The sequence below is a fragment of the Macrobrachium rosenbergii genome, chromosome 53, assembly GCF_040412425.1.
Source record: "Macrobrachium rosenbergii isolate ZJJX-2024 chromosome 53, ASM4041242v1, whole genome shotgun sequence".
In the NCBI taxonomy this organism is placed as follows: Eukaryota; Metazoa; Arthropoda; class Malacostraca; order Decapoda; family Palaemonidae; genus Macrobrachium; species Macrobrachium rosenbergii.
In genome coordinates this window covers 20,639,194-20,662,823 of record NC_089793.1, presented here as the reverse complement: position 1 = coordinate 20,662,823, position 23,630 = coordinate 20,639,194, and the positions used below count along the sequence as shown (strand labels likewise).

Genomic DNA, 23,630 nt, shown 5'->3' with positions numbered 1-23,630 from the left:
CATTCAGAGAAGAGAAATTATTTACTTGGAGCATAGTGAGCATAACTAAGCAATCCCGTCATTCATTGGCTTGGCACTCAATTATTTTATGTCGAATCAGAAGATAGCAATTACTTACATCTGGCCTTTCTTCCTACGCTGATGAATAAACAGGGCACGCACTTGCATATCTTTCGTCAGAATACCGCGTAATGTTTCACAGATTGTGATCACTTAACTACTGAGAACTGCATGAATTTCTCCACCATATAAGTACAGTACACCCAAGATCTCAAGAACTGAGATCTTGTTGCCTCACTCGAACCTTAACTGTATCAGTACCAATTAACAATCATGCAATCACTCGCCCAGTCTTCCAGAATTATAAAAGGTAATCACGACACTTGTAATTCACCATTGTGGACTGTTGGGCACAACCAACCATTAGCTTATGAATTCACAAAACGAGGAAGTTTACACGCAACACTTCCTCCTACCTGAGAACAATCTTGACTAGTCCCTCACAAAGTCTCTCCAGTCGTCCTCCCCCCCCCATTTCCATCGTCCTCCACAATGTCGGGATGACTTATAACTAAAAATTATCTGTTTATATATATCCACCTATCACTGCATCATATGGCCCCCAGTCACAAAGAAGTGTGTGTATATGAGTAAACCATTCATAGGAAACTTATCAGCTCTGCAAATGTGAATACATATGAAAGTACTTTGTTTATTTTTTTAAAGATCCGACCGAGAACAGACATTGGGGTTAGAAATCACCGGGTAATCTTTTCATTGTATTCCGTCTCTAGACAAAAAGGCGTGATCTGCAGTCTGAAAGAGACCATTCCAAATGTAAAGTTTAGCAAAGTTCTAATTTCTTTTGGTAACAGATAGATGCCGAAAGCGGCGAGTCCAGAACCTACTCGTACCTGCGCGAGAACGTCCCTCGCGTCGCAGGAGGACTGAGGTCCTCCGGAGTCTCTCAAGGAGATGTCGTGATGTTCTCGAGTCCAAACCACATCGACTACCAGTTGCTGCTGCTCTCAGTTATGTACTGCGGTGCCACCTTTGCCCCCGTCAATATAATGACCACAGAGTGGTTAGTACTTCCATAAATCCCAAATCGAGTCCTCAGCAAATCGCGCAAGAAGATAAAAGGACACCCAACATCCATTCAAGTTTCTATCTGAAGTCTAGTCTATTCATCAGACCAGTCTCTCGTTATAAAAATAAAATATATTTCAGTTATCACTATGAACATTTTTTCTATAATATCATTTATATATATATATATATATATATATATATATATATATTATATATATGTGTGTTGTGTATATATATGTATAACATACATACTTAAAATAACACACGATTGGCAATCACAATACTTTATATAGTAAAATCTGAATATTTCACAACAACACAAGGTTTAAACACATTTACAAGGTGTTATAGAAAAGAGCGCAAGGTCTACAGAGTAAAACTGACAGGTCAGCTCCTCTCTTTTAAATAGAACCTTGCGAATGTGTTAAATCTTATGTGACTGTAAAATATTATGACATTTTACTGTAAATCTTTTCCCAACCTCAACTTATTGTGTGTTTCTGTGATTTAAGTATATCACTCATAAAATATAAATTAATATAACTTATTTTTATTATATATATATATATATATATATATATATACGTGTGTGTAATGGGCTTACCAAGTAGTATTAAGAGAGAGTATGACCTGAATAACCGATCCCGTGTGGGGGCAGTGAAAGAGCAACAGGGCCCACCTTTTCACAGCACTGCGAACTCAGTGGTGTGTGGCATGAAAGGTTGCTTTGCAATGATCTGTTAAACCCTACTTTCATTCCTTTACTGTAAATAACGTTCAATTCTCTCCACTACATCGGCTGTTCAATTCTCCTTAATGCCAACACCGTATTTCAGTTTGAAATCAGATCCTCCCGTTTTCCAAACTTTATACTCTCCGTTTCCCCTTTCAATGCAGAATGAGCTCATACGTCCCAGGGCCTATATTATAATCCATCCCATTCCTCAAAGCGATTTCAGTAAGCATCTTTTGAAATTGCCCTCAAACACGATACGAAGAACGAACATATATATGCGCAAGGATCACAGATATGTTTATACAACCTCATCACTGTCAGATCCAGCTAAATCATGTCTTGTCAAGTAATGTTTAATATCCGTTTTCACGACCTCGTTTACATAAAGTGGAAAAAAATCATTGGGAATTTTATCCAGTGATTTTGCTAACGACCGCAGCCATTCGACCCTTTCATGGACCCCTTCAATAACTCCCTTTTAAATTACCACCCGCTTGCATTATCTCCTTCGCCGAAATTCTAATCTCCATACGAACAGTGTTAATTTGAAGGGTCCGTAGGAGGAGGGGACAACGATTCATAAAAGAGCCATCTTGATATATTGCTCCAGGTTTTGTTGATATTCTGGTGATATATTAAATAATATAAAAATATACCTGAATGCCATCCACAATTGTACCCACAGTGATCAACATTGAAAGTTGTATAAAAAAAAAGAAAATTAAAACCATTATTTCCGGGCACTTGCCCCATGATGCTTCCACTTTTTTCAGATCGATGGATTCTATATTAAGACAAACGAGCTTTAATATATGTAGAAAGAAAGAATTTAGTTGGAAGTGCAAAGCCTCGTTATCCTTCTTTTTAAGATTGGCTCAGGCCTAATTAAGGTGGTATAATATATATATATAAAATATACATTAATATATATATATGTTGAAAAATAATAATAATAATATATTTTTGTGATGTATATATAATTTATATATATATAGATTGTTCCATATATATTATATATATGTATAATAATAATATTAATTAATAAAATAATATATAATAATATAATAAATACATATATATATGTAATAATATATAATATATATTTTGTTACATATATAGTATATATATATATATATATATATATATATATATATATATATATATATATATATATATATTGTATATATATACACATATATAAATATATATATATATATATATATATATATATATATATATATATATATATATAGTATATATACATATACTTATAAATATACATTTATATATATATATATATTATATATAATTATATATATATATATGGTCACAATCTTTTTAACTTTCGCCTGAAAAAAAGACCATTAATCAGTCACAAATTGATAATCTGGGGCAGTTTCCATAACTACTTACCAGGTTCCATGGGAACAGTGCTATCTCATGGCGTCTGCTTTCTGCATTTTTTCACGACTGGTGCACCGGGACAATTTTCCTGCGATCAGTTATACGACACAACGACTGTGAAACGCACATGATTTTTACAGTTTTCTGTACATGATGTTAAGCCTCAGGTCAGAACTGGTTTTTGCTGCCCCATAATCCCGATAAAAGTGAACACATCTCTACGTTTATATTCGGCATTCATAACAATGATTTATATCTTTGGACCCATGCCCACCGAATGTGTTTGGAGACTAATTATAATTTAAGTTTCTGATCTCTTTCTCTTGAAGGTTAAAATGTACAAGCAGGGTATGGTAGGATGTTGACAAAACACTGTAACTAGAATATTCTTCAATCTCTCGTTACAATGAGAGCCATTCCAAATATCAAAAGTTTTTTGTGTATATTTTCTTCAATCTTACTGCTAACGAATGAAGTTCGTGTTAAATGGAAAATTTGCGACATAAAAGAAATTTACCCAATCAAAACTGCTCACAAAATGACGCGTATCAAAGGTATTTAATAATCCTTTTTTTCCTGTTTCATCTTTCAGGAGAATGGATTAGATTTCAAGAGGTCTGTGGCCTTGATACTTTTCTCCTCTGGAACCACAGGATTCCCCAAAGGAGTTCTGTTGTCACACGAAAACCTCCTGCTGAGTCACGCCATCAATAAGTAAGGTCATTCTTCGGGTGTTGATTACTGAAATGATTAAAATATTTGTCTTAAGTTAACCTCATCAAAATACAATCCTACAACTAGTCATATTCCTTAATTGCTTAAACAATCCCACAACTAGTCATATTCCTTAATTGCTTAAACAATCCCACAACTAGTCATATTCCTTAATTGCTTAAACTATCAATCTTATCAAACCGTAGTGCACAATTCGGAAAAACTTTGTTTTAAAACCTTTAACGAGATGGAAATCGTACAGAAAACTCGAATTTACTGTTCATACATTTCACTGATTTCTATGACTGCAGATGCGGCCATCTATTATTGTAGTCTTTACTCATGTTCCTGTAGCCAGGTTTTCAAATCTAACTTGTTTCAGTCTCGACTTTCAGGTATCTACAATCACTATCATCACCGGAACAGGCAGCAGGTGGGAAACAAGTATTTGAAAGACCTTTGTTAATAATGCCGATGTGTCATCTGTCTGGTTTCGTGATCGGCATGGGTGTGCTTGTGCCAGGATCCACAGTTATCCTTCTGAAGAGATTTAGACCGAACACTTTCTTCCATGCAATTGAAAAGCATAAGGTAGAAGTCACAAGCAATCTTTCGTTTTTATGTCACAAATACATATATAATCATTCATATGCAGATATACTCGAAGACAAGCAGCTTTCATCAATCATTTTCTTTTATGTATAAGTATATATATGTATATATATGTGTATATAGTGTGTATATATATATATATATATATATATATATATATATATATATATATATATATATATATATATATATATATATATATATGTATATATATATATATATATATATATATATATATATATATATATATATATATATATATATATATATATATATATATATATATATACTATATATATATATATATATATATATATATATATATATATATATATATATATATATATATATATATAAATATATATATATATATATATATATATATATATATATATATATATATATATATATATATATACAATACAGTATATATAATATATATAATATATATATATATGGTATATATATTAATTGAATGTTGAATTTAAGCCAAAGGCCAAGTACTGGGGCCAACGGGGTCATTCAATGCTGAAAAGGAAACTGACAGTAAAAGTTTGAAAGGTGTAACAGAAGGAAAACCTCGCAGCTGCACTATGAATCAATTGTTAGGAGATGGTGGAAAGTAAGAAGGAAGAAAAAATAATAAAAGAAGGGACAGTAAAAGGAACAAAAGGGGTTGCTGCTAGGGCTGAAGACACACTGCAAAGAACCTTAAGTAATGCCTACAGTGTCCACATGAGGTGCATTGATAGTGCTATTCCCCTATGGGGGTATATATATATATATATATATATATATATATTATATATATATATATATATATATATATATATATATATATATATATATATATATATATATATACTGTATATGCTCTATGGGAAAGCATTGGCGTTGTCTGTCAAGGGAGTTGTGAGAGAGATGCGAAATAATGAGCAGGAAGACAAGCACTGCTGGTTTATTGATGAAGCGACCCGCTTATAATTCTGATTAGGAACATTCGTATAGCAGAGACCACGGGTACAAAGATTTACAGGTGACCTGAGGTCAAACTATTTCTCTACAAAAACAGGACAGGTACATACAGAAAACATAATGATTAACAATGTCTGGACTGTTATAAAAATACCCTGTTACATATACATAATGCATGGTCACTCGAACAGACAATAAAATATACAATTCACAATGATGAGAATAATTTGTTCGTCCGACCCTAGGTCGAATGTGAAGGCACCGCAGAAAACGGGATGTTCATTACAGAGAACGCGTTGAGCAGGGACTTTACAGAGTTACTAGTAGCAGGGTCTGAGATACTTGACTGTGAAACCAATGAGGATGCTTCTCCATCCTCAAGGCATTTTTCTCAAAAGAATAAAATCCTTCAGTGAACCCACTGTACAAGTAATACTTAGTATTACCACACTAAAACCATCAGAGGTCCTCCTGAACTCACTGAGATACCACAGTAGTTCCCCTCCCCTCCTGCTGAGTGGGTTGCGTTGATGTTCATGCCCTTCTCATAATTCTCTGATTTATCATAAATAGATGAATCTTTTCTAACCTCTATTTGCATTGATGTACGTTCCATGATCGTTGTTTTCAGTTCAGTTTGTGTGTGCACCCTGTTCTACATATATTGATTCTTTTTCAGGTCACTGTCTGCCCTCTAGTTCCCCACTTGGTCAACTTCTTATCGAAGACGCCACTGTATGATCAATATGACACTTCCTCAGTCTTGGCCTTCACTAGCGCCACATCTCCTCTCAGAGAAGAAAGTGCTAATGCATTCACAAAAAGGGTGTGTTCATTTGTTTATAGTTCATTCTTACAGTTTGATTTTCCTTCAATAATTTCTAAATAGCTGAGAAATATGAATTGTATGAGTGATATTTTTAATTTTACTCCAATGACTGATTATTCCAAAGTCACGAAATCTGAATTTATATAAAATTACTCATATATGAATAGATAGATAGATAGATATTTTATGCCACATTCCACTAAAAATGTCAGACAGAGTAGAAACATTCCAGTAATTGCAAGGCAGAAGTGAGAGTGCAAAGTGGCATAAAAGTCCTTTTCATTCATGCAAATTTGCTTCATGAGTTCAGATGGCCCTTTATTCTGTAGACTGGACGAGTCTTGGGGTGGGTATGGTCTCACTGAAACCGGAGGCATTACAGGAAATGGAGGAGCCTTAGGGTTCAAAGCTGGGTCTGTAGGACGAATTATGCCCTACGTCAGAATCAAGGTAATCTTTATATCTGTATTTTTAAGTTCGCCAGATCTGTGGATATTATTTAACCCTTGTCTTATATTACTTACATCAATTCAATACCAATGTCATCAAACTTCAACAATCATGGGGTTGAGTTATCTTTCTTAAGAGTATATAAGGAATTCATACAAAGGATGCAAATACAAAACTGATTTTACTAGCTTGTTCTCGAGTAAGCTGGCCTTAGGCCAACACAGCCTCTTGCTCAAAGGGTACCTGAAAATCTGCTTTATTAGCAGGTCCTGGCCCATTTTAATATGGTCTTGGGCCTGCATATTAGCCCACCTGGTTGAGGCCATGTAGTGGCAATGCTAGTGATTTAGGGGCCAGAGTGCTTTGTGAAAAGCTGCTGAACCTGACAGTTAAACCTGGACTGGCAGCAAAGCCATGTACATGTGCTCATATGCCACTGGGGTTGTTTACAGGAGATATATACATGTGATAGGTAATTTTTTTGACAATGTAATGCCTGGCATTCCACATCCTTACTAGGCTGACACCTCTCAGGATGCTGATAAAGTACTAGGTCTTGCAGAATGTAACATAAAAAGATATGAACTGACACCCTTCTCCACAATCTTACTCAGTAAAATATGTTTTTGGATACTAATAGTGTTAGGTTGCAATTTAATAAGAAAAAAATTACAAACAGGTCTCTATAAGATATACAGACACCTCTCCAAAATTCTTTTCGGCCATTGGCTTTCAGGATGCTAAGAAAGTAATGTAGATTGTTTCATACAATTAGCTTTGTCACAGATTGAGTTTTTTTGATGGTCATATTTGACAGCCACTTGGATAGGTTGGTGTGGGGATATTATTGTTACCTTGTTACCATGAAGGTGTACCTGCATCCATCAGATGGAGGTAAGGGGCCAACAATGTCATGTGTAAGTGGCCAAACCATCAGGCGTTTAAGTTGAGGGAAATCATAAATGCCAGATTCCAGGTGTTGGGTTATTTTACCTGTTTGGCACCTTAGGGCAATATTTCGTCCATGCTTTCACCTTTCTTTTTGCTCGTGCCATATGAATTTGTGTCACCAATTTTGCCATCAATTTCTCATAGGTGTAGGAGAGGTTATGTATGAGAGTGAATACTTTTTTCCGGACAGTCGTTGTCACTAAGTCACAGGCTGTTGGTGCTGGTAATGCAAAGGATTGTTCATCCCTTGTTGCAAAATAGGGCATCTTCCCATTACAGTATAGATTTGTGATGGCACTGTAGTAGTCATTTGTTTCAGGGTCTTGAAGTTGTTCATCGTAATTTATGGTTGGACCCGAAGGATTTCTATTCTGGATAAAGCATTTGCCACCACATTTTCCCTTGCCTGGTATATGGTGCATGGTACAAGCAAATTTGGCGATCACTAAGAGTTAATGCTGTTGATGGGTGGAGAGTGGGTCATGATTTTTGGTGAAAGCATGTACATTTGGCTAAAAATATCTTTGAGGAGGAGTCTGAAGTGTCTGGTACTCTGACAGACTTTGGGGAGCCCTCTGTCGAAGTTGCTGTATTTTCATTCTGCCAGAATTAGTGGCATTGTTCAGCTAACTGATTATTTAGTTATCTGCCCATTGTGACTTTGCTTACACCCTTTGCAAGCATAAGCGTGGCCCAAGGGTTTTGGAATACCAGAGTGGTTGTGCTTGCCAGAGCATCATTAGTGGCTTTGAAGGCATTGAGAGTCTTGTTGTTTCTGCTGAGAGCATTGTAGAGGTAGCCATGTTTTGTGTAATTCTTGGGAGAAATTGGTGGTAGTGGTTCACCATTCCTGTAGCTCTTCATTGCTGGCTGGAGTTTAACATCTTCTGATGGTTGACACTTAAAAGAAAGCTATACCTCCAAAGCATCTGTTAAGTAGCATCTACCCCCACACAACAAAGTCTCTTGAGTACCATATTACGACCTGCACTTGAATATTTTCTAGACATCTTACAGCTAACAGCAGTTCTGCATTTCCTAACCTAAACTAACTTGTGCTTTACACTTAATATTCAATTTAAGATATTTATTTTAAAATGTGTCACACCTAAAATGGTAGCATAACATAAATAATATAGCTGATAAGTATAAAAGTCCATTAAGTCAAGGTTTGTCCAGTTGAGGTGTTACTGTATTGATGCCCAAGAATTGACAGTGCATAGCTCTGATATGGTTTTGATGTTCTTTCTGATTTTTGGCAAGATGAAGATGCCAACATATAGACAACAGAAAAGGGACAGCCATTGAGGATGTTCGCCATTATAGCCTATCAAACACTCCAGGATCACCAAGGTGTGTCCAATAGAAAAAGCAACATAGCTAGATCTATTTCCCTTTTAAATCATTTCCTTAACACAAATCCTTTGTTTATGATTTTGCGTGAGACCTGTCATTTACTGTACTTCATTTTCTTAAGAAATGACGTTAAGGATATTTTGATTTATTTCATTTTCTTTCATTGTGATGTTTTTCAGACTAATAATAATACTAATAATAATACCTGTAATAATATCTTGGAAGAACACCCTCTCTCAAGCAAACTTCACTGAACAGTATGGCCATTTAGCTTGTATTGTAGTTTCTCAATCTCTCAAATGGGTTTTGTAGCAGCAGGTAGATCATACAACAGCTGCCCAAAGTTCATTTATTCCTTGAATTTTCAGTAGAGCTTTCTACCATACTTTAAAGGCGAATGATGCCAAGGGTATGTCTATACCATATTTATACCTGAAAGCAGGCTTACGGAAATTTTTGGCAATTTTCCATTGGTTGTCAAAGCTAGGGAATGAGGGCTCGTCCTATTGGCTGAGGGGCAGAATGACTCATCTAGGAGAGTCTGGCTGACCAATGTACTTGCTGATTGGTTGGCACCAGATCCCGGGAGTTTTGGTCATGGGGCATGCTGCCTAAAGTAGAGGGCAGCTGAATTGTCATCCCAGGGGCGCACCTTGCCATGCTCCTGGCGAAATAAGGGAGAAGGGTCTCCTGGGTTACATTCAGCGATGGTTTCCACTGTCTAGGATTTTTGCGCTCCTTATGATCTGCAGGCATTGGGGGCACTGCTGTGTTCCCTCACGTAGTGTTGGTAGGCCACCCCTCCATGTAAGTGAACGTCAATCCTTTTGGAGAGCCAAGTCATAGTCATACTGATGTACAAATGGCAGCATCCACTTTTAGGGCACGATATTTGGTAAACCACTCCTTTGGAAACTTGAAGGCATATGTGGGAGATCCCTCCAAGTTTTTCCGCATCACGAGGAACCCTGCTGACAATACTCCTCAAGGCTTTCATATGCAGGTCCCATCGGGCTCTGCCTAAATGGCAATAGTGAATGCCTGGAAAAATTTATATTCTACGTCACGAACGCCTACATTCGTCGTGCCCTCTCACACTGTTCTTGAAATACCACCTCCGATGAGCTAAAACAAGTCACCCAAACACTGGTGGATAACGGATATACTTACTGTCTGGTCACCAGGGTGATGAGAAATGCCATCAAAAGGTGGTAGTGTCAGGAGAATCATGCCCCTCGCAAAGGTGAGAGGACCATTAGACTGTTCTACAAGGGCTACATGAACACTGAGTATAAGAAAGACGAGGCAACCCTGAAGAACATCATCGGCACCCATGTAAAACCCACCTACATAGACAAAAAAAATCTATCTTATGACCTACTATAAAGACAATAAGACTGCCCAGTAACTCATGAGGAACAGCCCCAACTCTTGCGACAGGTGATCGCGTGTGTGGACAGATAAGCAACAATTTTATGGCAGTTCACTGCTGGATTTCGCCTGGGAAGGATCTCGGCCAATCAGACCAGAATATGAATAAACTATGTTTAGGCCTAATTCTTTTCATTGTTAGACCCTGCAGTGCTAATTGTAGACCATTGTGAGTCCAAATCATTTGATAAAAAATAAAAATAAATATTTCATGTGATAAATACAATTTGGAATAGGCCTAGGCCAGTGTCCTGCCTTTTTACAAAAGGGTTACTAGTGAAAGTAGGCTTCATGGTCCATTTCATAAATAACTGAAACAAACCCCAGTTCTAATTTAAACTTACTCATTAACATTACATGAGAATAGACATCTCTCTTTAAGTGAATTGCCGCAGCAGCTACTCTAGATTGCTCCATCTCCTCAAAAGCCAGCAGAGTTTCCATCAGAGCCATGTAGTGTTGCCACGACGAAGGCAAGGTGAGAACTGAGGACTATGACCTGGAGTTGACAGTCCATTGACAATTCTTCTCTTTTCATGTGGACACTCATCTGTCTAACGGTTGTGGGTGAACTGGCAGGTAAACTTGATCATAAATACCCGGCCTTAGATATACTATAATAGCTTCATCATGAAACATTCTAAAACATTTCTGCAAGATACCAACTTGTTTCTCAGAGAAAACAGTATTGCATATATGCTTCTCAGAAGTCAATTTCTTATCAAAACTTATACCTAAAATCTTGAGAGTTACAGACATTAAAACCATACCATTTAATGTTAAATCAGGATGCAAAGGCAAAAGTGTTCTGGGTCAACTAGCTACCACACTTTCAGTCTTAGAGGGTTAAGCTTCATGCCCCAAAGCATCACTGGCATAGGCAATCAGTTTGTTCTCCAGACCTTGCCACATGTCACTAGTTTAGATGATAAATAGCAAAGGTCCAAGAACACTACCTTGAGGAACACCTGAAATGATGTGACTAAAGCTACTGTTGGCCATCAACAAAGACCCTTTGGGTTCTGCCTATTGAAAATTCATTTAAAAATAATAATAACAGATCCACCAATTCCCAGTAATCTTAGCTTGTAGACATGAGCTTCATGATTCACAATTCATATAATAATATCTCAACAAGTAAGTGCTTTTAATTTACATAGTCAAAGCCTGCACTAAAATCTAGACAGACATGCATGCCTCTGCACCCTCATCAAGAGCAACCTGCAAGACAGTAGGTACTCACAATAGTTCGTCACAAATACCAAGGCCTTTATGGAACCCAAACTGTAATGCTGCTAGCATGTTATTATTTTCAACAAACATACAAAGATGCTTAGGAAGCAGCTTCTCAAAAACCTCAAACAAAACAGGGTTATTCAAATCAGCTTGCATTCAGAGGGGCATGAGGGCAGACTTAGTCCCTTAGGTAATGCAGCAATGTTTCCCTTCTCACACACAGAAGGAAAACTTGCAAATCAAACTAATTTTCTGAAAATAGTAGTAATCTTAGGAGCAATTAAATCAGCAGTCTTTTTCCTAAAAAAGACGGGAAATATCCCATTAGGGTTTATGCCACATACTCCTGATCCCAACCCCTTGACAAGTTGGGGGGCTTAGGGATCCACTGCAGGGAGAGTATGCTCTTTTACGCCTATTTTCTCCACTGTGGATTCAACCAAACATTGGGACCTGTGGCTCTTTTACTCCTCCTTCTATTGATTTGCCCCTTCCCTTCTTCCTCTTTCATTGACAACCTTTGTAAGGCATTAAATTAAGGACACCACTTCTCTTATAACTTTGAAGGAGGGTGAGCTGGACAGCATACCACTCCACCTGTAGAACTAGAGTACCCACCGTGGTTAAGGGAGGGGAAATTTTCATGTGAAATCATGCCCTCAATACTGGGTCCGATCTCGACGGACTGAGGACCCTCAAGGCACTGTGTGTATGGTGTATATCCAGGTGAGGTTCCCAGAGCAGTTACCACTTTAGGTGACATTGTTGCTCTTCCCCCGATCGGGCCTCCATGGTGAGAAGGACCTCATCCTCGACAAAATTTATATTATTCATTATATGGCAAACAATCCAAACCTCCTGCAACTTCAAATAAATAAAGATGGTAGATTGATGGTTCATTTGTTGAGAAGGGGGACAGATAGAGGTTTATGGCATTCACGTTTGCCTGTTGTCAGACATTTTAGTCAGATTTCCTTACCCAATCACCTTACAGTGGTAGGTATGATCACATTCAGTCTGTTAGTTGCTGGGGGTTAGGCACAAGATCCGTGTTGGGCCCACCCTGTTAGTGGGATGAGCATAAACTCTATCGAGAATAAATGCAGAGCCTCTCAGCTCTGGCTTTATTCAGTCCATCAGTGTATCTTTGCATCAGTAGTTTCTACTGTTTGGTAAAGGATGACATTTTGCTTTTGAGACACCAAAACCAGAGCCAATATAATGAATTTAGTTTACTAGTGGCTTATTTATTGGTAGGACATGACTGGTCTACCAGTGTCACCAGTGTAAAAAAAATACACTGGAAGCAAATAAGCAACTGACTTACTAGCAAGCTCTGACCCATTTTAACATGGACTATAGCCCATTTAGCAGCTACAGGTGATTTGTCCCCACATGGTGGCAACAGGAATGACATGCAGGCAAATGGCTGTGAGAGCAATTAGTGAGCGGCAGCCAAACCTGCAGCTAAACCTGGGTTGGGCAGGAAATCACAAACACAATTTCTCTACTTTTGTTTATTAACTTATTCCTTTATTATTGTGCATCACTATTATTTATGTATATTCTTTCTAATATTATACATTCATTCTTTTCTTCTCTTCTAAACTGTGCTTTTAATCCTTCACATATGATCATTGCAATTTGTGGAGACCGATTAGACTGAAATCGTCACTTCTTTCACCAACAACATCTCTAAGAGTGGCTCCTGTGAGTCAGAAGGAGAAGGCAATTTGCTAATTGGAATCCTTTTGTCAAACCAGAAATGGGGAGCCCTGTTTCCTTACCCCAGTGACATATTTCCATTTCTTGAAGGTAGCTCTCAGATTGGTGATATTTTTTCGTTTGACCTTGCCCTGTTGTAATCCTTTGCCGTACTTCCTTGCATTTTCTTATATAACAGCAAATTTGAGTTAAAGCTTCTTTTGAGAATGATACATTTTCATACAAAGGATATATGAGCAAAAATTCAATCAAACTGAAATATAAATTGAAATGGAAATTCATAATTTTGGACTATTTTGCATAATTTACATAATTTTTATTATTTGTAGGGCTGGTTGGTCTTTTCTTAAACTAAATCTTTTCTTTGGCACTTTTATTATGCTTTATATATTACTGTACCATAATTTGTCACAATTGCATGCCTGTTAAGTGTAGTATGATCTACTGGAAATTGAAATATGTATGCAGTACTGTAACCTTAGTTTCCTTTAATGAAATGGATTGACCCAGAGCTAAGGAAATGGGCTGACCCAGAACTACTGACCAAAAACTATAATTGTTTTCCTCCTTATCATCCCAATTTGGCAACACAAGAGGAAAGTGGTGTCACATTGTCTTAATATTTTCATATGATATTTCTAGCAATATTTTAATTACAATATTGCCCTCAATTATAATTTGATATGTTTCTCAAATAAGTTTCTTCTCTTAAAGAATCACAAGGAAGTCTTTAATTGCCTTATTCACAAGTATATTTAGTATTGTTGCTTCATTTCCCAAGACCTAAAATGGCTAAGCCAGACATCGATCAGCTTTGGTTAATTAATGTTTAATTAGACTTCCCTGCAGTCAGCGACAGAAGACACATGAATTATAGAGACTGAGGATCATTGCCTCTACCTTCCTGGTAAAATGACACCTATCTCACCCTCCGACCCCCACCTGAAAATGCCTTGCATCATTGTTTATGCCTCCCAATCATTTACCTTTCCCTTCTAACTCATGCTGCAAGTCCTTTTAATTTAGCAGACCAAACAGAGAACATGTACCACTCACTGCTACCACAGTAGTAGTCCACAGTAAAAGACTAATCTGATGTGTGGTTCCTGCTCAAACTTGCATTAGGCAGACCTTTGCCCTGTGATACTGTGCTGTTTCATCTCAAGCCACTGGCACATCCTAGGATTGTGGTAACCACATAGTACTTCTGACTACCACCATGGTAGCATCATATTCAATTGTATGAAGGAATTGTTAAGTTAACTCTCCTTTATAAAGCGAAGTGTGGATGCTTAATGTAAATGAGAGAAAAAAAGCTGGCAAATGGAAAGAAATTTTCAGCGTCATATATGTCATAAGAATAAAAAGGTGAAAAATATAGAATGCAGAAGCAGTAAAAAGGTTCAATCCTGTGGAAAGAATGGAGGATTAAGTTCAGACTGAGCAATTTGGATATGATATGCTAGGAGGAAGGGTTGTAAGACCCTAAAAAGGGCTGGATACATGAAATGAAATAATTATTGGAAAGGACCGGACTGAATACACAAGAAGTGAAAAAGGACATGCAAGATTGAGACAAATGTCACGCCATGTTTTGGAAGTTTGCTGCACTGCTTATGAGCCCTCTGTATAAATGTGTATGATACATAATACAGTGCATTCCATTTATTTTTTAAATTTTCTTTCCATAACTAGGATTTGGTGATTCTGATGCCAATGAACCCTTTCAGGTGCTAAACGTTACCACTGGTGAGATGCTGGGTGACAACGAGGAGGGAGAGATCTGCATCAAATCCCAAGGAAACATGGTCGGGTATGCTAATGACCTCAAAACTACAAAGGGAATGATAGATGATGAGGGATGGCTCCACACAGGTGACATTGGTTACTTTGATAACGATAACTTCCTCTACATCACTGACAGGATGAAGGATCTAATCAAAGTTAAAGGATTCCAGGTAAATTTTGTCAAAGATTCATTAGCAGAATCTCCTTTCATTTAGCACTGGTGGCAGTGCAACAGTACTGTACTGTAATGTTTCTTGAGCTCTTCCACAATTATAATCCAACAGCTATTGTAGTTTAATTGCTACTGCATCATCTAGAGTAACCTTAATGATTTCAATGATGGAGCTTTGAAACTGGCCACCTAATAGTCCCATGATGTCCACTACATAAATTTTCCTACTCTACACAGATGCTACTATAGTACCCACTCCCACAAGAAAAATAAAATCACTCATTGTCCAGCTAAAGTATCTAAATTAACTACTTTTACATTTTTTCATCAACATACCTTAATCTGAGTTCTAGTCTGTCCAGGCCAGGATATTTTCATCTGCCCAACACTTTATTCATTGTCAATGTTTTAAGGGGAGAAAACAGCAATAATGTCAAAACATTGCCAATTTGCCTTTGGGAAACTACCTGCCAAAGTACAAGACTGGCATTAATAGAACTTCTTGAGCAATTCTGAAATGTTTTCTAGCTAAACCACAGCATATCTTCACTGCTCCAAAGAAGCAATTCTCAGTTAGGCTTAAATTAACCCATAAGGCATATTTCCCATTCAACAGACCACACGAGTAAATCTGCTAGGGGAAAAGCCTTACGCACATGTACAAAGACTAAATGTATTGTAGTAAATAATTATATGTTTACATCTAAACAACTGTGAAAGTGTCAGTACACTCAAGAAATTAATGATTAATTTATTTTTGGCAGAAAGAATAATTCTAATCACTATATTAGTATCCTAATCCCTATGTATTTATCACATTACCACATAAATGTAATAATAAAATGTCTTGGATTAATGATCCTGCATGAGCATGATTTTTGAGAAATTGGTATTAATTCCAAATGTAATTGGATCCCACTGCTCTAAAAACACAGAATCCACAGTGTAATTTTCAAAGATAAAATCATTCTCCATAAAAGAACTTTCTAGTTGTGTAACCTGCACTTATTAAAAATATTCTTTGAAGTTGTAGCCTTCCTGTTTGGACACAGTTGCCAAAATTCTAGTCAAAACAAATCTTCCATCATTTTACTTTTGTGAAATGTTCCTTATAAAACACTCAAAATTGCAAAAAGATACATAGGCTTCATGAAATTAGTCTCCCCAAGGTTACACATCTATTGTTACTCTGGCAATAATGGTAATACAGTAAGATAATTATAGGCTTAATCTAACAGGCTGATACCTCAATATGGTGCAATACAAATCTTATGCTATCAGTAAATAGAGCACTAAATTAAACAGCTGGCTTGTGTATGGATCTTTACAAAATTTCAGTGTTTGATGTAAACTTGTAATAATCACAAGTCCATAATAAACTGGGCTTCAGTCCAGAACTTTGTTAGGGCAAGTGCACAATGGACATATATATAGGGATGGTATAAATAAGGACCAAATATATGCTGTGACTTCCTTGGCCTATGCAGAAAATTATGTACCTCGGTCATGGGAACATGATAATAAAAAACCTAAGCCCAAAAAGAAGTTGAATCAGTTGTCTAGATCCCCCGTTGAAATCGCAGTGGATAATAAGGAAAGCCTGCTCACTCCCAGAGCTCTGACTGGTAACAATTGAGACCAGGACAGACAATAAAACCTCAAATCAGAATGTAGTATGGGCACCAATATCTACCCCAGAGAATCATACTGATAACCCTTTACGAGACAATCAATCATGTGAAGACAGAATTTAAGAATTTTGTGATGACTGGGAAACAAGTTTATGAGAGAAATAAAGGCATTTGTCTCCAACATCCCAGTATCTGATAAAAGTTACAAAGGAATGAGCAATATTTTTCCTCCCTTATGAGAGGAAAAAGCTCCCATTGGACATGGCTACCCAGCAATTTGGGACACCTAAAAGAAAAAATCTCAGGACAGCTATGGCAGAATTTTATGCTAGGCTCCACCTAATTTAAGAACTTCCAGTGTCTTGTTGAACAATGTTCACTACAGTAGCCAAAACACTTATGTGGACCCTATTGGGAGCACTCTGCGACTTTCTGGAGTGTTGCATTAAGGCTTGAAAGGAAGCATTAGTTGGCTCCAATATTTCGCTCCCCAATATAACCTTTGAGGACTTGCTTTTTATTTTTAATTTTCTATACTTTTTTCTTATATTTTTAAATCTGAGGATGAACAGTGGCTACGCTATTAAAAAACAGGTTTTGACATAGGAAAAACCTATTTTTGGTAGCTGCTGTGAGTCCTTAAACCCAACCACTTTCCCTCACAAAAAGGCATGGGACTGGGGTGAACATTTATCTCATACAGACCTGGCATGTAATGAAGATGGAGCCGACTCATGTTGTCACATCTGCGAATATGACGTAGAGCCTAAGTAATCATTGTAGGACAGGAGATAGAGCCCCCGAGTCCTGAGTCCTTTATATTCGATCACTGTGCCGACAAGCACTACGAGAGAATTCTTTGTAACTGGTTGGTCTGTCTTATACAGCCCTGGGGAACCATGAGAGTATAACTCCTTTGGACTCACAGTGGCTACCAAAAGTAGGTTTTTCCTACGTCAAAACCTGTTTGATTTCTGCTTCAAGATATCAGCAAGTCAGTAAGGAAAACAAGGTGTGCTTGCATAAACAAAGTACAGTACATAAAGACAAAGACTTTACCCTAGCATCCAAACTAACTTAACTAAAATTTATGAACAGCTTTCACCTATGTAGACAACAGTTTGATGATGTGCTGTTTCCTGTCTCTATATTTTACCTCTCTTCTTCACTATTTTCATAACTGTTCACAAGTAAATCTTTATCTGAAAAAAGCTTGCTAGTAAGTCAAAGTCCTTTTTTTTTTACCAAATTTTTTGCATATGACCACAGTCCTATCACCCAGATGAGTAAGCTTTCAAGTATTAAGCATCAAGATTCATCCAATTTTTTCAGGTTGAATCTCCAAGTTTTCATTTGAAACAGTTACACATGGAAGCAAAAGCAATTATTCACTGACTTCCCTTTACTGCAAAACTAAAATCAATTACTTTACTGCAGCAGTTTCTGATGAGTGGAATAGTGGTTGAACAATTATCCTACCCAATTTGATAAGCTGGTGGATTATGATTTGTTTCTCAGAGTGTTATTTTGGCCATCATCTTGTTTTTATATACTTATATTTATATCTGTTCATCCTGAAACAGGTATCTCCATCAGACCTGGAACTTGTTCTTCTCAGCCATGACAGTGTAAGTGAAGTGGCCGTAATTGGGGTACCTCACGATAGAACAGGAGAAGCTCCTAGGGCATACGTGGTACCTGTTCCTGGGGCTCACCTGGATGCTAAGCAGCTCCAAGAATATGTCAGTGGTAAATATGTGATATTTTTAACAGGGTTATTTACTACTTCATTGTCATAATCATTTGGTCATGCCAGTAGGTGTAACTATTTATATATTTAGAAGTTTTCTTTCCCATGTTCTAGAATGGTTAGGTGGTCCTTTAACTATCTGTCAAAGGCAAGAAAGTCTGGTGCAGTTACACAGTCAGATAAAAGCTCTGACTTCAGTGGAGACCAACAAGATTAAATAAAGGATGCTTTTTTCTTCATTTTCCTTTCTTAGCATCATTATAACAATGAATCACCTTTTCAGATGAAGTCTGGCCCAAGCTGAAGGTTCTAATTTTGTAGAGAGCAATATACCTTCATGACCAAAAGCTTGTGGCTACACAGAATGGCTACCAGTAACTAATTACCGTTTACTGTATTTTTATCTATAAATTCCAAAAAATTTATTTTGAATACTGTTATAAAGAATGCATTTGTAATATAATTTAAACCAACATAAACTTAATTCTCCTTATTAAAAATGCATCTGTCTTAATGGCAGAGTGATTCATCATAACTTCACCCCACTGTACACAAGTTCAAACCTCTGCCCTCAAAGTGTGAGTTTCTTCATTTGCTCTGTTTTTTGGAGTCAAGGCTTTTTAGTGTGGGAGGACATCAAGAAGTTATAAAGGTCATTGTGGCTATTACAATACATGTGTATATTGTACTGGTAAAAAAGACCAGAATCTGTATATACGGTATATCCCGTAGTGAACTGAAATAATATTTTTCTTAGAACTCAATGTAATTAGCCAGTCAGTCAATATTTTAAGCAGCTTGTAAGTGATCCAGATATAACTTAAGAGTTTTATTTGAATAATTAGCCTCTTTAAAAATAAACTTCTGAAAACTTTTATTATAAAAATGAGAAATTTTAGGTACCTTATCTATACTACAGTACTGGTTTGGGTTCAAGATAGTCCATTTAATGCTACATTAAAAATAAAAGACAAATGACACATTTTTAATCAGTTTGTATTATCCATAACTTACAAACCCTCGGTCTTTACGTATGGGAAAAATCTCAAAGCACAAGCTGGATCCGGTTGAAAAATAGAACAAGGTTGGTGGCATGAGTGCGTTAGCCAATGGGGAGAGAGAGTAACTGGAGCCTGACCTCTCTTCCCCTCGCATACGTCGTGACGCACTAGTCATCTTCCAGCCCAGGTAACTGTATGAGGGGAGGCTTGAGGTGGGCCATTTACATAAAGTCCTCAGGTTTGTGAGTTATGAAAAATACAAATTGACTACAAATTTGTCATTTGTTCATACACGAAACAAACCCTCAGTCTTTACTTATGGGGAGACTTACTTTTGGTGGGAGGATAAAGTGAGCTATAGAACTGACTGGTGGTTCAGCTCACCTGGGCTCATTTCCTGTCAATTGTTAGAGCATAGGAAAGAGTCATATCCCTCTGATCTGTTAAGTGAAAGATTACAGGCAGTCCCCTCTTACCAGCGGCATCAGTTAATGACGTTTTGGTGTTACAGCGCTTGGCTAGCGATGCTGTTAACCGGATTTTCAGCGTTGATCTCCAGTTAACGACGCCGTTAAGTGGGGAGTTCGGTGCTGATCTCCAGTTAACAGCGTCGTTAAGTGGGGAGTTCGGCACCAATCTCCAGTTAACAGCGCCATTAAGTGGGATTTCGGCACCGATCTCCAGTTAACGGTGCCGTTAGGCAGGGTTTTCGGCGCTATTATCGCCTACTCAACAGCCTTACATCCAGGCTTCAACACAACAGGAACTCCAGTCTACATTGTCTAGAAAGAAAGGAAAAGAACCTGGAATTGTCAGAGACAACAAAACTAACGGTAGCTATCGACCTTGTTCTATTATCAGTCCCTCTTTTCCCTTGTAAGAGAGAAGGTAGGACTTGCTTCTATTTTCTAGAATTTGTATTGTGTAGGAACAACCATAATATAGAAAATAAATTGGGTGCTCACTCAATTCTCTCCCCTGCCTGCCGGGAGAGAAGAAGAAAGAGAAGGGAAGAAGCCAGTCACCCCATTCACTCTCACTTTCACAACCAACATCTTAGGCAAGATACAACCTGTCCAGTTAGGGGCACTGGATGAGCTACACAACTTGTTGAGCAGCCACCACTGGACCCTAGGAAAAACTGTCCAAGGACCTACAAGCAACATCCCGAAGGTAGAAGGAGGTGAAGGTTGTTTGACGAACCCTCGTACCAGCCTTCAGTACCTTTTGAACCAACAGGTTCTTCCTGAAAGCAATGGAGGGGCCAAAGCCCCTAACATCATGAGCTCTTGCATGGCTTCATTTAAACAATCTATCCAGCTGCTTCTATTTAACGATCAATCCAACTGCTTCTATTCTTCATTTCCTTGCTGAATTCTAACATTGTCTTTAGTCTAATTTCCTATTTAGTTTTATGTTGTTATGCTTCATTTTTATTAATATCATCACTCACTACCTAATAAATCTTATAATGTCATTTTATACCATTACTCAACACCCATCTCACACATTATTTTACCATTACTCAACATCCATCTCACACACTGCTATTTTCTAATCTAATTCACAATTTCATTTCATGTTGTCAGTTCGCTGCTTTAAAACAGAACACTATACAATCTTATTCTAGTGATATTCACAGAATTTTACGGTTTAATTTGTTCACATAATTTTTTGCTTTCTTAAAATGGCTGAAAATATCTGTTACTGCTAATGCTGATGTAAGATCTTTAAAAACAAGTGTCTCCTACATGGCTAACAAAAAATGTTTTGTTATGAATAACTCTGTCTTTGCAAATGGTTGTAAAGAGTAACTCCATAAATACAAAATAATACACGTACAACAAGTACAACATACCTTCTTGAGTTTGCATGTTGCATGATAACCTAGTCCAGCAACTGTTGATAGATCTGCTAGATCCTATATGATCTGTTCACTTAATTAACTGACAGATAAATATATATATTTACTTCTTTTACAGAACGTGTTGCTCCATATAAACAGATGACTGGGGGGATCGTCTTTGTGGATTCTCTGCCAAGAAATCTGATGGGAAAACTTCTTCGTCAAAAACTCAAGGAGGAATTTACAAAAACTAAATCAAAGCTTTGAAAAAATGCAAGGGTTACTATGAATTTACAGATGTACATCAGGCTAGTGTCATTAACAGAAATATTTTTACTTCAATGTTAATTAACTTTTTTGTCATTGAACTACTGAAATTTTCCCTTGCTGCTACAATATGTTAATTTAAAACACCTGCATGTGACCTGATGTTAGAGTCCCCAATGATGGGCAGAAAAAGTTGGATGACTAAAAAATGACACAATAAATGAAGGTAAAACAAAAGGCATACCTGAAAGGTCATAAAGATACCTAATAAGTCTTGATATCAAAGCTGTGAAAAAGAACAGTGCCCTATAGGCAGTCCCCAGTTAATGGCGGGGGCTCCATTCCTGGCCGAGCGCCGCTAGCTGAAAATCGCAGCTAACCGAAAATCAGTAACAATAGTGCCGAGAAACTGTTTAACAGCGCCGCTAACCAGACATCGGCACTGATAAACCGCTTACCGACACCAACAAACTGCTTACCGACGCTGATAAAGCACTTACCAGGACTGAAAATCACTTGCTGATGCCAAAAATCTGGTTGATGGATTCACTTGCCAAGCGCTGTAACACCAAAACACTGTTAACCAATGCCGCCGGTAAGTGGGGACTGCCTGTACTAATCTGCTAGAGCCTATACAGTTTGTTCAGTTAATTGAGTGATACACTTAATTAACTGATAGTGTATTTCCTATGACACAGAAGTGGATCACAATACTGTATAGACATTTCACCTATAACAACATATGAATTATTAAGTAAATAGAATATATATGTTCCATTAAGTGACACTGCAGCAAATTCTGCACCAGACTCTGATTTGGCGTAATCAGTATAAATTGCAGAGCGTGAACATTTATACCTTATCTTGTATTAATGCTTTGTACATTATGTTTAGGGGTATATACAATTTCCCAATAGTATAATTTTACAGATTTATTCTTTACTCATAAACCAAGGGAGGAGGAATTCATGTACTAGAAGATTATTCAGTTGGTGAGCCACGTCCTTCTGTTTTTATTGCACTTTATAAGTTCTAGGCACAGCTGCACGAATGAATGAATCATGCCATTTAGGGTATTAAACTGAGCACTGGGCACCTTTAGCACCCAAGACACTGAAAATAGGAAAATGGAGCAGTTGGACAGCAAGATAAAGAGAGCCAGAAAATAAATTAAGTACAGGGACCTAAAGGTGAAACTGGGAGGTGGGAATGGAGGAAATACAAGAATAAAAAGTGCATGCAACTAGGGACCAAAAAGATGCTCCAAACACCCTTTAGTAATGCCTATTGTGCACTACGAGAGGTACACTGATGGTGGTCTTGGTGGAGTCAGCTAGTTCACCACTTTTGACTCAAGAGCTATTTGGGGAAGACTTGTAGACACGAGTGCATATTCTAAGCAACTCATATGAAATGACTCCAAGCCTCTATGCTCTCTGATACTGAGCCATATATTTGGCCTCCTTAAGGCAGCTAAGGAATTGATTCAAAATGTCCATGCTTGTTAAGTGAAACAATGTAGTGTTAAAAACAGTCTTAATGTCCATGCTTGTTAAGTGAAACAATGTAGTATTAAAAAGCCTTACAAGACCTTCTATGATAGTTTCTTTTCTAATTTTATAAATCCTCCTGTCCTGCAGTTGGCTGCAAACTTTCTCAAAACT

The 23,630-nt window shown here is 37.2% G+C and overlaps 2 protein-coding genes across 2 annotated transcripts in view; both read left to right on the top strand.

The window, feature by feature from the left end:
- Window positions 1–3,950, top strand: part of LOC136834060 (uncharacterized) — a 5,846-nt gene extending 1,896 nt beyond the window's left edge. Inside the window, exons 2-4 of the mRNA XM_067096316.1 lie at window positions 876–1,084; window positions 3,562–3,580; window positions 3,825–3,950. Of these exons, the coding sequence (XP_066952417.1) occupies window positions 876–1,084; window positions 3,562–3,580; window positions 3,825–3,950 (354 nt within the window). The remainder of the gene's footprint in view (window positions 1–875; window positions 1,085–3,561; window positions 3,581–3,824) is intronic.
- LOC136834343 (luciferin 4-monooxygenase-like) lies at window positions 3,824–23,561 on the top strand. The gene is made up of 7 exons (XM_067096851.1): window positions 3,824–3,946; window positions 4,342–4,537; window positions 6,213–6,359; window positions 6,692–6,812; window positions 15,242–15,469; window positions 18,686–18,851; window positions 21,836–23,561. Exons 3-7 carry the CDS (start codon window positions 6,271–6,273, stop codon window positions 21,964–21,966), a joined length of 735 nt encoding a protein of 244 aa, XP_066952952.1. The 5' UTR covers window positions 3,824–3,946; window positions 4,342–4,537; window positions 6,213–6,270; the 3' UTR covers window positions 21,967–23,561.
- Window positions 23,562–23,630: the final 69 nt, after the last annotated feature.